Source organism: Chanos chanos, chromosome 4 (assembly GCF_902362185.1).
Source record: "Chanos chanos chromosome 4, fChaCha1.1, whole genome shotgun sequence".
NCBI classification, from domain to species: domain Eukaryota; kingdom Metazoa; phylum Chordata; class Actinopteri; order Gonorynchiformes; family Chanidae; genus Chanos; species Chanos chanos.
Genome location: NC_044498.1, coordinates 30,155,696 through 30,166,607, shown reverse-complemented (window position 1 = coordinate 30,166,607; position 10,912 = coordinate 30,155,696). Strand labels below are relative to the sequence as shown.

At 42.2% G+C, this 10,912-nt stretch overlaps 2 protein-coding genes across 4 annotated transcripts; one reads left to right on the top strand and one right to left on the bottom strand.

The window, feature by feature from the left end:
* Nucleotides 1-6: 6 nt before the first annotated feature.
* Nucleotides 7-3,395, bottom strand: LOC115808973 (phenazine biosynthesis-like domain-containing protein 1). Its single transcript, XM_030770373.1, has 9 exons — nucleotides 3,261-3,395; nucleotides 3,004-3,103; nucleotides 2,619-2,717; nucleotides 2,313-2,422; nucleotides 2,035-2,064; nucleotides 1,809-1,897; nucleotides 1,384-1,559; nucleotides 858-920; nucleotides 7-566 (listed from the first exon to the last, which is right to left on the bottom strand). The coding sequence occupies exons 1-9, from the start codon at nucleotides 3,342-3,344 to the stop codon at nucleotides 454-456; spliced, it is 864 nt and encodes a 287-aa protein (XP_030626233.1). The 5' UTR covers nucleotides 3,345-3,395; the 3' UTR covers nucleotides 7-453.
* A 235-nt stretch (nucleotides 3,396-3,630) lies between these two features.
* On the top strand, nucleotides 3,631-10,466 carry hnrnph3 (heterogeneous nuclear ribonucleoprotein H3 (2H9)). 3 transcript variants are annotated; one of them, XM_030770369.1, is made up of 11 exons: nucleotides 3,631-3,678; nucleotides 4,862-4,971; nucleotides 5,075-5,230; nucleotides 5,522-5,665; nucleotides 6,844-6,982; nucleotides 7,597-7,787; nucleotides 8,129-8,221; nucleotides 8,364-8,479; nucleotides 8,606-8,741; nucleotides 10,033-10,089; nucleotides 10,262-10,466. In XM_030770369.1, the coding sequence occupies exons 2-11, from the start codon at nucleotides 4,884-4,886 to the stop codon at nucleotides 10,333-10,335; spliced, it is 1,194 nt and encodes a 397-aa protein (XP_030626229.1). In that variant the 5' UTR covers nucleotides 3,631-3,678; nucleotides 4,862-4,883; the 3' UTR covers nucleotides 10,336-10,466. The 3 variants fall into 3 exon arrangements, with proteins under 3 accessions (XP_030626229.1, XP_030626231.1, XP_030626232.1); XM_030770371.1 differs by lacking the exon at nucleotides 3,631-3,678 and adding an exon at nucleotides 4,047-4,113; XM_030770372.1 differs by lacking the exons at nucleotides 3,631-3,678; nucleotides 4,862-4,971; nucleotides 5,075-5,230; nucleotides 6,844-6,982 and having other exon boundaries at nucleotides 5,549-5,665.
* The last annotated feature ends 446 nt before the right edge of the window (nucleotides 10,467-10,912 follow it).

Below are 10,912 nucleotides of genomic sequence, written 5' to 3'. Positions count from 1 at the left end.
TAGATCTTTTTTTGGGATCTCTTTTTTTTTTATTGAAGAATTCTACCTCATTCTCAGTTATGCTCCTGTTCTATAGGAACAGTTCAGCCAAGACCTCACCACATTCAGTATCCTAATCTGTAATTTTAATCTAGTCATTTTGTATTTAATTGTATGCTGATGTCATTTGAGTGTTTATAAATTGTTTTGTGTGTTTAATAAAAGTCAGTTTTTAAAATCTTCACTGTGTAAGACCCTATAAACTGTATCTAAAACAGACATAAAGCATGTGCTATATTGATTAAATTGACTCATTGGCTCAGTGTTTACTGATCACTAAGCGTCAAAGCCTGGAATCTTAGCGGACATTTCCATCATCATTAGTGGAGTGGTTTGTGTTTGTCGTAGTTGTGTGAGTCTTGGCACCCACAAACAGCTGGCTTTGCGGACGTCCTGTGGTGACTGAAGGCGTGGTTAGAGCTTGAGTGTTCCCTGCAGCACAATCACGGCCTGACCCGTCATGTCCACTCTGTCGTCCTCTTTCACCTCCAGCTCCAGTTCACCACCACGTCTGGACGCCTGGTAGGCTGCAGCGTGTCAAAGTTAGAACTTGTTTCAGCTTTAGAACTCCAGGCATGAGGTTTCCACTGTGCATTTTGTGATTAGCACCCTGAACAAAGGAACTCGTGTGTCTTTGTTTAAAAAATGGGCATCATTAATAAGATGAATGGAAATCAGTCTGATCAGTCAGTAAACTTGTTTTCAATGTCAAACGAGCAGCCTCTGTGTGATACAACTGTCGTTATCATGCACCATAGATCTGCACAGTGAAAACAGGAATAAAATGTGGTTGTGTATAACTGCTGTGCTTTAGTTACCCAGCATTTTCTTCTTTCCCAGCTTCTCCGACCAGTAAGCAGCAAGGACTGTATGTGCCCATCCTGCAATAAACAATCACACAGCTCAATTTCAACTTTATTCCACAGAATAAAACAGTTGTTTATTATAAGTAGGATGTAACATGATTTAATAGAAGCATATGTTACTGTAAAATTCTTTAAGACCTGAGTACAACTTTTTCCTCCTTCATTTAAAGATGTGATTCAACAGCCTATTTCCTAACTATCTACAATTTGACAAGTGCAAAACAGGAAACCAAACAGCCACTTTAATCCAGTTAATGAGAGAGGTCACCTGTCTGATCACAAAATGTCAATATGCATAAGCACAACAACATGATCTTGTTATGACACTTTCCTATTTTCCACTACTCACAATGTCTCCAGTAAAAAACAGTGTAAATCTAAAACTCAGCTCAGTGAAAGTGAAGTGGAATACACATGCTTTCCCTCAGTCAAAGTGGAATACACTCACCTCAGTGACAGCAGAGTATTTCAGACTCACCAGTCACAGGGTCCTCTGGAATCCCGTTCCAGGGGGCGAAGTATCGGGAGAAGAAGTCGTAGCCTGGCTGTGATTCTGGGGCTCCTTTAATTGTGATGATAAGACCTCTCACTTTCCCACTCTTTTCGCTGCGCATCAGAGTCTCTCCATCCAGCTGCAGAGATGTAAGGACCGACCTGTAAAGCACATGTACTGGATCTCTCAGTCACACAAAATGTACTCTTACTCTGGAAGGGTGCTATTAACATTGGATGGGATGATAGAAACTGGAGTCTGGATGTGTTCACTGCTTTGCATAACAAATAGAAAAAGATTATATTTCAGTCAATTTATTGTATAATATTTAATATGAACATGTTAGATTAAGGTTTTATTATCGAGTAACATAGCTTATTTCTTCTTTACTCTTTATTTTGTTATTATACCTGTCACATGTGTCAGCCAAACACACCAAAAGCTTTTTTGAGTTTTTGCAGTAACACAGATCCTGAATGGGCAAGTCACCTACTGCAGCCTGTAAAAGCACAGAAACACAACCAATCAGAATGTCCCGCTTACTTTCTGCAACGGAGAAGCATTTTTAGGCTTGTGCTTTTCTTAAGCTGACTTGCTCTCGCTCTCTCTCTGTCTTTGATAAACATATAGTCTTACCTCCAACAGAGGTTTTACTTCATCCTGATCCTATGGATAAAAAACAGCAAATTAAGTTTGAAACAATGGAAAAATACTTCTTATGTCCCTTTTGTCTGGACAGACTAATTACAGTATGTCTTTCCAGTGAGGTTAAGTCAAGGGCAACTGGACTTGGTTGTAGATACTTGAAGACGTTTCACCTCTTATCCAAGAGGCTCGAACCCATGACCTGGATGACTTACAGCATGTCTTGTGCATGAATCAGTTTGCTGTGGCGAATGATATACAGGTGGTACCTGGTTCGAGGGTTTGTTCAGGGGTAGGTTCATCACTATGCCTTCACCACGCTGACGAACGCACAGGTCTCCACTCAGGGTTTCAAATGCCACCGCTGAGTTCATGTTCTCTGTTCAAAATCAGGATTTTTTAAAAAATCGGATTCCTCACGAGCCCGGCTGTGTATAACCACAGTAAACATATGGCAGGGTGTGAAGCCAGTTGCTTGAGAAACAAATCATGCATGAGTTGTTGCACGACTGCCAACTATCAATTTAAGATTACTCAGAATGAGTTTACACATAATACCAGTGATTTAAACTTACTTTTCACAGAAAACAACACTGCTGCCGAAGCCAGTGTTGCATGTCCACATAAAGGCACTTCATTTGTAGGGGTAAACCAGCGCAAGCCAAATCGTGCTCCTAGACAGACGCATTAAGTTTTTCAAACTATATATTTTAAACCGTTACTCAGTATGTTCGTTGTTGGTCAACTGTTATGTAGGCTCATGTGTATTCCTCAATATCGTGTCAAAATCTGCAGTCATGTGAAGTACACGAATATAGATACATTAATTCCAATATTTAAAAATGTGTTGCCACATCTCACTGTTGTAAACAGAAGAGCCGATTATCTGTGTAGAAAAACTCTGTCAGGCACGTTAAATCGTTTAGTTGTGTTTGAAGTAAATACACTGGAGTAGGCTACCTGTAGTGAAGTCATCGGCTGGATTGAGCTGGATAACGAACGCAGTTTCTGACAAATTCATTTCAGCAGCAATATGCTGATACAGGTCATCTTGCAGCGCCTGCATTTTTGTACAAGGATATAAAAACTTTAAAGAAAACACATAACCATACATTTTAGTTACAGTAAGACAGAAAAAATGCCTACGGTGTCTAACGGCTTTTGCGTCGAATTTTATGTTGTATTTAATTGGTGAACTGCCAAGTTGAGACACTTACATTCTGCAGAAGGCAAACGGCTGCAGGATTGCCTTTAAAAGGTAAATTGGTGAAAGAATCGACTGTGAATACTGGTATTTCCATGTCTTGCAGTGGACCTTCAATCTTTTGAATGCAATGGTGATTTTGGATAGTAGGTGACTTGTTGGACTTTTACCCGACTGCAGTGCCCCCTTTTTAAAGAGACAGATGCAGAATATCGCTTATAATATTTTGTTTTGCTTACTGATGTAAACATTGCGCTTCACCAAGTCAAATCAAGTGCACATGTTATTTAATTTAAAAATCCGTCAGTGAGGTACAGCAATTTAACGGAGTTATCTTTACTTGGAAGATATGCAGATGTGATCTCGTTTTATCGCGAGATTACCTTTGCGCTACCAATTCTTACCTGAGAGGACAGGCAGCTGGCGGTGAGGTATAGTCTAAATTAACATATTCGATTTATATAGCCCCTTCTTTGATATACACGTATTTCAGAGAAAACCACAAAAACACGGGGCTCAACAAAAGACATCTGGTAGAATCTAGGTGGTTATCATGTAGTTTCCTGGCCTAGTTAGCCAGTGCGAATCCGTGACCGTCGTAGGCGTCCCTTGGCTAATTTAACGTCACCGTAACTACAACATCATCTAGCTGTTAGCATCTCCTTGTGTGTTAGCAGCCTGTTAACGTCGCGGTGAACTAAGTTAGTTAACTTGCTAACAAATATCAGAGTATTTATCACATGTTAATGAGGGATTTAACTGTTAGCTAGCTACTTCATCACTATTGCATTGGGATCATACTCTGTGATACCCTTCAGTCAGCTGACCGAGCTGCCGAAGTTAGGTATCTTATGTGGTTGCTAAAGGTCATCTAATTTTGCTACTCTTTTAGCTTGCTAACGCCATGCAGTGAACTAATTTGACAGACTTTTAGTTTATCCACGTAAACAGCTAACTATTGTCGGTCTACCAATGTTGAGGCAGACTACTCTACAAAATCAGCTAAGGTTACATGAGAAAGCGTCAGACTGATAATGTCTTGCTAGCTTTCGCTTTAGCTGCATCGCCGAAGCAACAAACTTAAATCTGTACTGTTTTGTTGAGCTCTTTATACGGAACACTGTACGATAATCTGTATTAGCCTGCTCGAAAGGATTTTTTCTCAATTTTCCTACGTATTTCGGACCTGTCGCTGTCGTAAAACATAACGAGACCATTTATGTGAGCGTAGTTGTTAGTTCTGCCACGAAAAGCTTCAAACCGTAACCAAACCATTAATTTTATGACCAAATATAAGTGAAGTGAGGCAGTGTATACTCGCGCATATTTACAAAATTATAAGACAACGGCAGAGCAAACGCGACGGACTGAGTGATAAAGCTTAGAAGAGCTTCCTGGTTCTTGAAATTGCTTCAAAGTATTCCTAGTCTACGAGTCTCACGACAGACTGCTCTGTCTTTCCATTATACAGGTTACCACGGTACATCAAAAATCTAGTGTACCTGTGACCTTATTGCCGATTATCACTGTTGTGTTTTATTAGTTCTGTGTAACCTCTGTACGTGACTTGTCAAATTACTGAATTGTTCACAAACATGTTTCTCTCTTTTCTAGAAACTGTCCTGAAGAGAAGACAATGTCACACAACGATGAGGGTTATGTGGTGCGAATCCGAGGCTTGCCTTGGTCGTGCACCCAGGAGGAGGTGGCCGCATTTTTCTCTGGTGAGCGCAGGTTTCTGTTTAGGACACCTTCATATATAAGCCTTCAATACAGAGGTTGTATAGCATTAAGTCTGTTTTTAATCTGTTTTTTCTCCTTTTTCAGATTGTGACATAGTAGGGAAAGTGAATGGGGTGTGTTTCACTTTCTCCAAAGAAGGGCGACCCAGTGGAGAGGCTTTTGTGGAGTTGAAAACAGCAGAGGACTTCAAGAAAGCGCTTGCCAAAGATCGCAAATACATGGGCCATCGCTATATTGAAGGTAGTTTGCACACTCCCGATCATTCTCAAAAGCACTCCGATAATTTTCTTCAGACAGTTAGTTACACACAGTCGTCCGCTGCTTTTCTAAGTGGGCCCTTAAATGATACAAAAATATGCCCTACATACTCACAAGTTAATTTGAGTTGTCATTGGTTGGACTGTATCTTCGCAACAGATCACACACTCTAAAGAGAATACATTTTATGCTCGATTAAAACATATAATGGGAGATGACTGATGTTTGGGTCTGATTGACTGATGGGCTGGCTTCCTGTGCCCTGTGCTGTAGTGTTTAAATCGAACCGCAGTGAGATGGACTGGGTGCTGAAGCGCTGTGGACCTACAGACTACGACAGCTGCAGTGGGTGTATGCTCCGTCTGCGGGGCCTGCCCTTCGGCTGCAGCAAGGAGGAGATCGTCCAGTTCTTCGCAGGTACACACGGCACTCCGCTGTGCTACGCTGTTAGGTTGCATTCAGTGTAAGATCTATGCCAGATTTTAAAGTCTGTTAGAAAGTAAGTAAGTAAGTCTTATGAAGGAGGAGACTGTTTGTTTGTGATTTGTCCTGAGTGGTCGCACAGAGTCAGTAAACATGATGGTGACTTACTGCATTGTTATTACATTGTTAGCTTGTTTTCTAATGCTTTATGCAAAGTGATGAATATACACTGCCTGTACCAGTGAGGGAGCCAGGAATGTTTAACCAAAGCTGTGTAGAAATATTTAACTGAGAGTCTTGATTACAGGGTGAAGTTGTGTCATAAAGAGGGTCTGTGCACCATAAGAAAATGAAACTAATGGATATGTTTAAGGATAGACTTAAAGGCATGTACCACAACACAGACTACAAATGGCTTCTCTATTAGTGCTATTATGCCAGCTTTACAATGGCAGTTCTAAGTGTTGTCACTTTGTAACTGCCATTTCTAACAGATGAAAGTGAGCAGGTTATTGCCTATCACTACCTGATGATGCTGCTGGATCGTATTAGGAAATGCGGTTGGCACACGAAATGGAGAGAGCAGTTACCACTGGTTCATGTCTTCAGTTACATGCTCTTTCTAAAACACTTCAGCCATACCATTTAAGTCTGTAAAAACAGAACTGTGTGAAAAAGCATGTGTTCTTAGTGTGATTTTTACAACAAGTCCATGTTGCTGTTAAAGACACGGAGGAGCTGGTAAATAGGACTGATTCAAATGTGATTATGGAGAGCAGAATGGAATATGACTATATGCACTGTAATCACTTACCTCCCCATTCCTGACATCTTCCCTGGTCACCAAACTACATCATTTGGCAGATTCTAAAACCTCAGTAAGAGCAAGGCTTTGGCAACCATGCTACAGGCTAATAAGAATGCTGAAGTCACCAGCATCCCTGAGCCAGCTGTGGCTTCAGGGTTTGTCTTAGACCTGTCTGTTGATGCTCTTTTCTATGTGAGAAGTGAAGCTGGTAAAGTATTGATTGATAAAGTGTGTGACTGGTGTGTCCTTAGGTCATGAGGGGATTGGTAAAACAGACTAAAGCTGTGTGGGTGGGGCGGGGGCGGGAATGTTGCGGTTCTTTAACATGTCTCCCCCTGCGGGGTTATTTGTCCTTGGGTTAAAGGGTTGAAAATCGTGCCAAATGGGATTACATTGCCGATGGACTACCAGGGGAGGAGCACAGGGGAAGCCTTCGTGCAGTTTGCCTCAAAGGAGATAGCAGAAAAGGCACTGGGCAAACACAAGGAAAGAATAGGGCACAGGTGGGGCCAGCAAGACTGGAATGGGTGCTAATGTTATCTGTAATGTGGGATTGGGTGGGGGCCATGCATACTTCTACCATAGACATCGATGGTATGACCATGCCTTTCCACAGCCACATGGGCATTTCTCAGAGTTAGACTCTGGCATGTACTCTGCCAAAGCAAATAGCTCAGACGTCCTATGGCATTTATTTAGACGATGACAAGAGCAGGAGACCTCTTGACACGACTGAAAAACAAGTCTCTGTGAAATGGTTAATGCTCAGTCCCAAACTAGCATCAGTTATGACATCATAATAGAATTACTGTGAAGTTGCCTTTGTTTGATAGACAATGGCCTTATTGTTAATGTAGTATGTTTACCATCTCCTCATACATAGACAGGTGAAAGGATATTTAGTTTATATAAGGTCCATCCTTTTGTGCTGTTTTTTCTTGCCAATCTGCCCAGCCTCTCTTACTCCTAATCCTGTCAGTTTGATGTCAGTTACCAATGTCAGTACTGTAAAGTAGCCCATAGCTGAGTGGCCTGTTGTTCCTTATTACTGCTGAAAGAGTTGCTGAATGCTGTGTGCAGTCTGCTCATAAACATTATTCGTTTACACAAACCTCAGGTACATAGAGATATTCAAAAGCAGTCGGAATGAGATCCGGGCATACTACGAGCTGCCCCGCAGAATGATGGGACAGAGACCCGGCCCCTATGACAGGCCGCTGATGGGCCGGGGTGGCTTCTTTGGGCCGGGACCAGGGAGAGGAGGTGCCGCGGTGGATCAGATGCGCAGTGGAGGAGGTTACAGTGGAGGTATGTTTGTTACACTCCATTTCACACAACCAGCCTGTGCTACTTCAGCCTGTGGTTCAGAAATAAACAAACTGTGAAGTGTTTTTACATAGACTGTACTCAGTGATTGTTCTTGCCCTGTAGAGTCAGGTTAGTAAAGGGGGGAAAAATGAGAAATTCTATGAATGAGTTCTATCAGAGACATTCTGAAATGATTTCAGGATTTTGCCTCAACATTTTAAGACATAAGCTCCATCAGCAGTGCCCATCCTGTGCGTTGGGGAAGTGGTCACCTCTATCATGTGTTTCCTGTCTCAGTCTAACAAACCTAACATGACTAATGTCTAATCTCTCCTCTGCAGGTTATGGTGGATTTGATAACTACAACGGCTTTAATAATTATTGTTTCGGCAACGGCATGTTTGAGGAGAGGCTAAGGACTGACCGAGGGCGAGGTAGGAGCTGTGTGTCTGTCTCTGCGTCCATCCTGTGTGAGTGGGCTGTGGGTCAAGTGCTAACTGGTCTGTCTGTCTGTGTGTCCGTCTCGTGTGGGTGGGCCTAGGGTCGTGTGCTAACTGGTCTGTGGTGTTAACACAGGAATGGGAGGCCACAGTTACAGTGGCGGAGGAGACGTGGGCTCGGGCTTTCACAGCGGACACTTCGTACACATGAGGGGGCTGCCCTTCCGCGCCACCGAGACAGACATCGCCAATGTAAGACTGGACGTTTTAGTGCCTACCGCACAGCTGCCAGCCTGTGCTGTCTGACGACGTAAAACAATACTCACGCCCCTGTCTTCAGTTTAAGGTGTTTTTTTGTTGTTGTTGTTTTTGTTTCAGTTCTTTGCTCCATTGAATCCGGTGCGGATCCACATTGATGTTGGGCCCAATGGCAAGTCCACAGGGGAAGCTGATGTTGAGTTTGGCTCTCATGAAGATGCAGTGTCAGCCATGTCCAAAGACAAGAATCACATGCGTATGTGTCTGACCAAGCCTCATCTCACACTCACAGTCTGGTTCTCACAGTGACACAGGTGTAATACAGTTAGATGACCACTGCCTAACATATCTTAGGAGAGCAGCTGATCAGTGTTCAGAATCTGTCTCTGTCAGGCCCTGTCTTCTGTCACGTTTTGTATTGTTAAACAAGTCACATCTTTAGTTTGTTTACTGAGTAAATGAGAGAACTGAAAAGTATAGGGTTTATTTTCATATTGCATGTAAAGTTTTTTATGAGGAACAGTAAGCTGTGGCCTGAAAAGCATGTTTAGAGTTATGTAATGTCACTTTATAAATGAAACATACACTCACTAGCCACTTCATTAGAAATGCCTGTCTTATAGGTGCACAGTTAGAGACTATGATTTATCTATTACCCATCCTTTAGCCCCTCATCAAGGGTCAGCTTCTCACCACAGGACCAGTGTTGGCAGGATATGGACCCTAAGGGTGGTGGACCCCAAGTCCTGCCTCCACATGCTTCTCTACTGATTTAGTGAAATCAAGTAATACAACAGTTGGTTTCAAAGTACAGGAAATAAAAGGTCTGATATTAGAGATTAGACTGTGGTTAGGGGGAGGGTTTTAGTGGAATTAAAAAAAAAAGGCTCATATTTCCTGCTCTCTGGTTCAGAAAAGCGATGAGAGATATTTAGAGCAGTATTGGGTTTGGGGCTGTGTGAAGGAGGAGATGGTGGTTGTGTTTTGTTCTAGTGGCAGTGGAAGGCAATGAGGATGGTGATTGGGCCGTGTGGGTGTTAAGGCTGCAGGCCTTTGTCTTTGGCTTTCTCTGCTGATGCTGTTCAGGCCAACAGCAGAGCACCACTGGCCCAGCTGCTCCATGGCTGCACTCTCCCCTGGCCCCTAACCCAGCAACCCCCACCCACCGAGCTCTGCGCAGGGACACTACCACAGACAGGCCTGTGTGTGGAATAGACAATCACAAGCAATTCTTAATGACTCTTAAAAAAATTTACATCTGCAAAACTGGAAAATTAGATGATAAGCAAAACACAGCATGCAGGAAAGCGTCCAGGGTCATTAACATGAAGGAATGGGGCATTCTTTGCCTTGAGAAGGTCCTCTGTCATTAATCAGCTCTGCTCTTATGGGTTTCCTGGTATGACATCCAGTGTGGATTAATGATTTACATTGTTAGGACAGGCACACATCTCTGTCGGTAAAAACAAACAAAAAAAGACAAACTGAAGTTGTACTGTTAAAATCTGTCTGAATTTGAATTGTGTTTCATTTCTCTTTTCTGACAGAGCACCGGTACATAGAGCTTTTCTTAAACTCAACCTCGAGTGGATCATCTGACATGGGTTAGTATGACTGAGATATGCTTTCTGAAAAAACTCAGACTGACCATCTGAATGATAAGTCCTGTCTACCCTCACCCTCGGATCATTAACCCATCAGGACTCTGTTTTGTCTGATCAAGGGAAACATTGTGATTGAATAATAGTGATATTTTCATGTAATAATGCTTTACAGGTCGTGCCAGTGGTTTCTATGGTAACTCTGGAGGCATGGGCTCTAGAGGAAGTGGATTAAGGGGAATGTTTTGAAGAGAAAGAGCAGTTCGTTTTCAGCTGAAATGAGGAAAGTCTTTTTTCTATTGACATGTTTTCATGTGTTCATAAGAAATGTACCTAGAATATTTTCCAGTCTGAAAGAGTGGAATAAAAATATATCTATATTTGAGCTGTTGCATCTGTTTGCCAGCTACTGTACATTTTGCTTAATAAATTTTATATGAGACTTTTGGCTTTGTCAGTCCTCTTGCTCATCACATACCCATTTTCTCCTGGATTTGTCTTCACCAAGAAACGCCAAAACACATCATTCCCTACTGAGTATGAGGAATTCGTGAAGGAAACTGTGCTAACACATGTGACTGCTCAGCTTTGCTCAAAGCATTTTGTCTTTGGTTTCCAAGCTTTTCCACTGATCCTGATGTCCTCATGCTTTTACTTCCCTGCTACTGCTCATTTAGTGTCGCTAACTTAACCTCAAGGACAGATGGTGTTTGGTGTACTAAAGCACAGTCTTATTATAAAATTTATTACCGTCCTGTAACTCAGGATACCCTAATCAGCGTACACTAGGAAAACATGGCCTATTTCAGAACTCATGTCACAGTTT

Bases quoted from the DNA above. Each gene is read 5' to 3' on its own strand.
- LOC115808973 (XM_030770373.1), bottom strand. From the start codon at position 3,344: ATGGAAATACCAGTATTCACAGTCGATTCTTTCACCAATTTACCTTTT. The intron at 2,423-2,618 runs GTAAGTTTAAAT...GATTTTGAACAG, and splicing joins AGTGTTGTTTTCTGTGAAAA to AGAACATGAACTCAGCGGTG. The intron at 1,898-2,034 runs GTAAGACTATAT...GTGCTTTTACAG, and splicing joins AAGTAAAACCTCTGTTGGAG to GCTGCAGTAGGTGACTTGCC.
- hnrnph3 (XM_030770369.1), top strand. From the start codon at position 4,884: ATGTCACACAACGATGAGGGTTATGTGGTGCGAATCCGAGGCTTGCCT. The intron at 7,788-8,128 runs GTATGTTTGTTA...TCTCCTCTGCAG, and splicing joins TGGAGGAGGTTACAGTGGAG to GTTATGGTGGATTTGATAAC. The intron at 8,742-10,032 runs GTATGTGTCTGA...CTTTTCTGACAG, and splicing joins CAAAGACAAGAATCACATGC to AGCACCGGTACATAGAGCTT.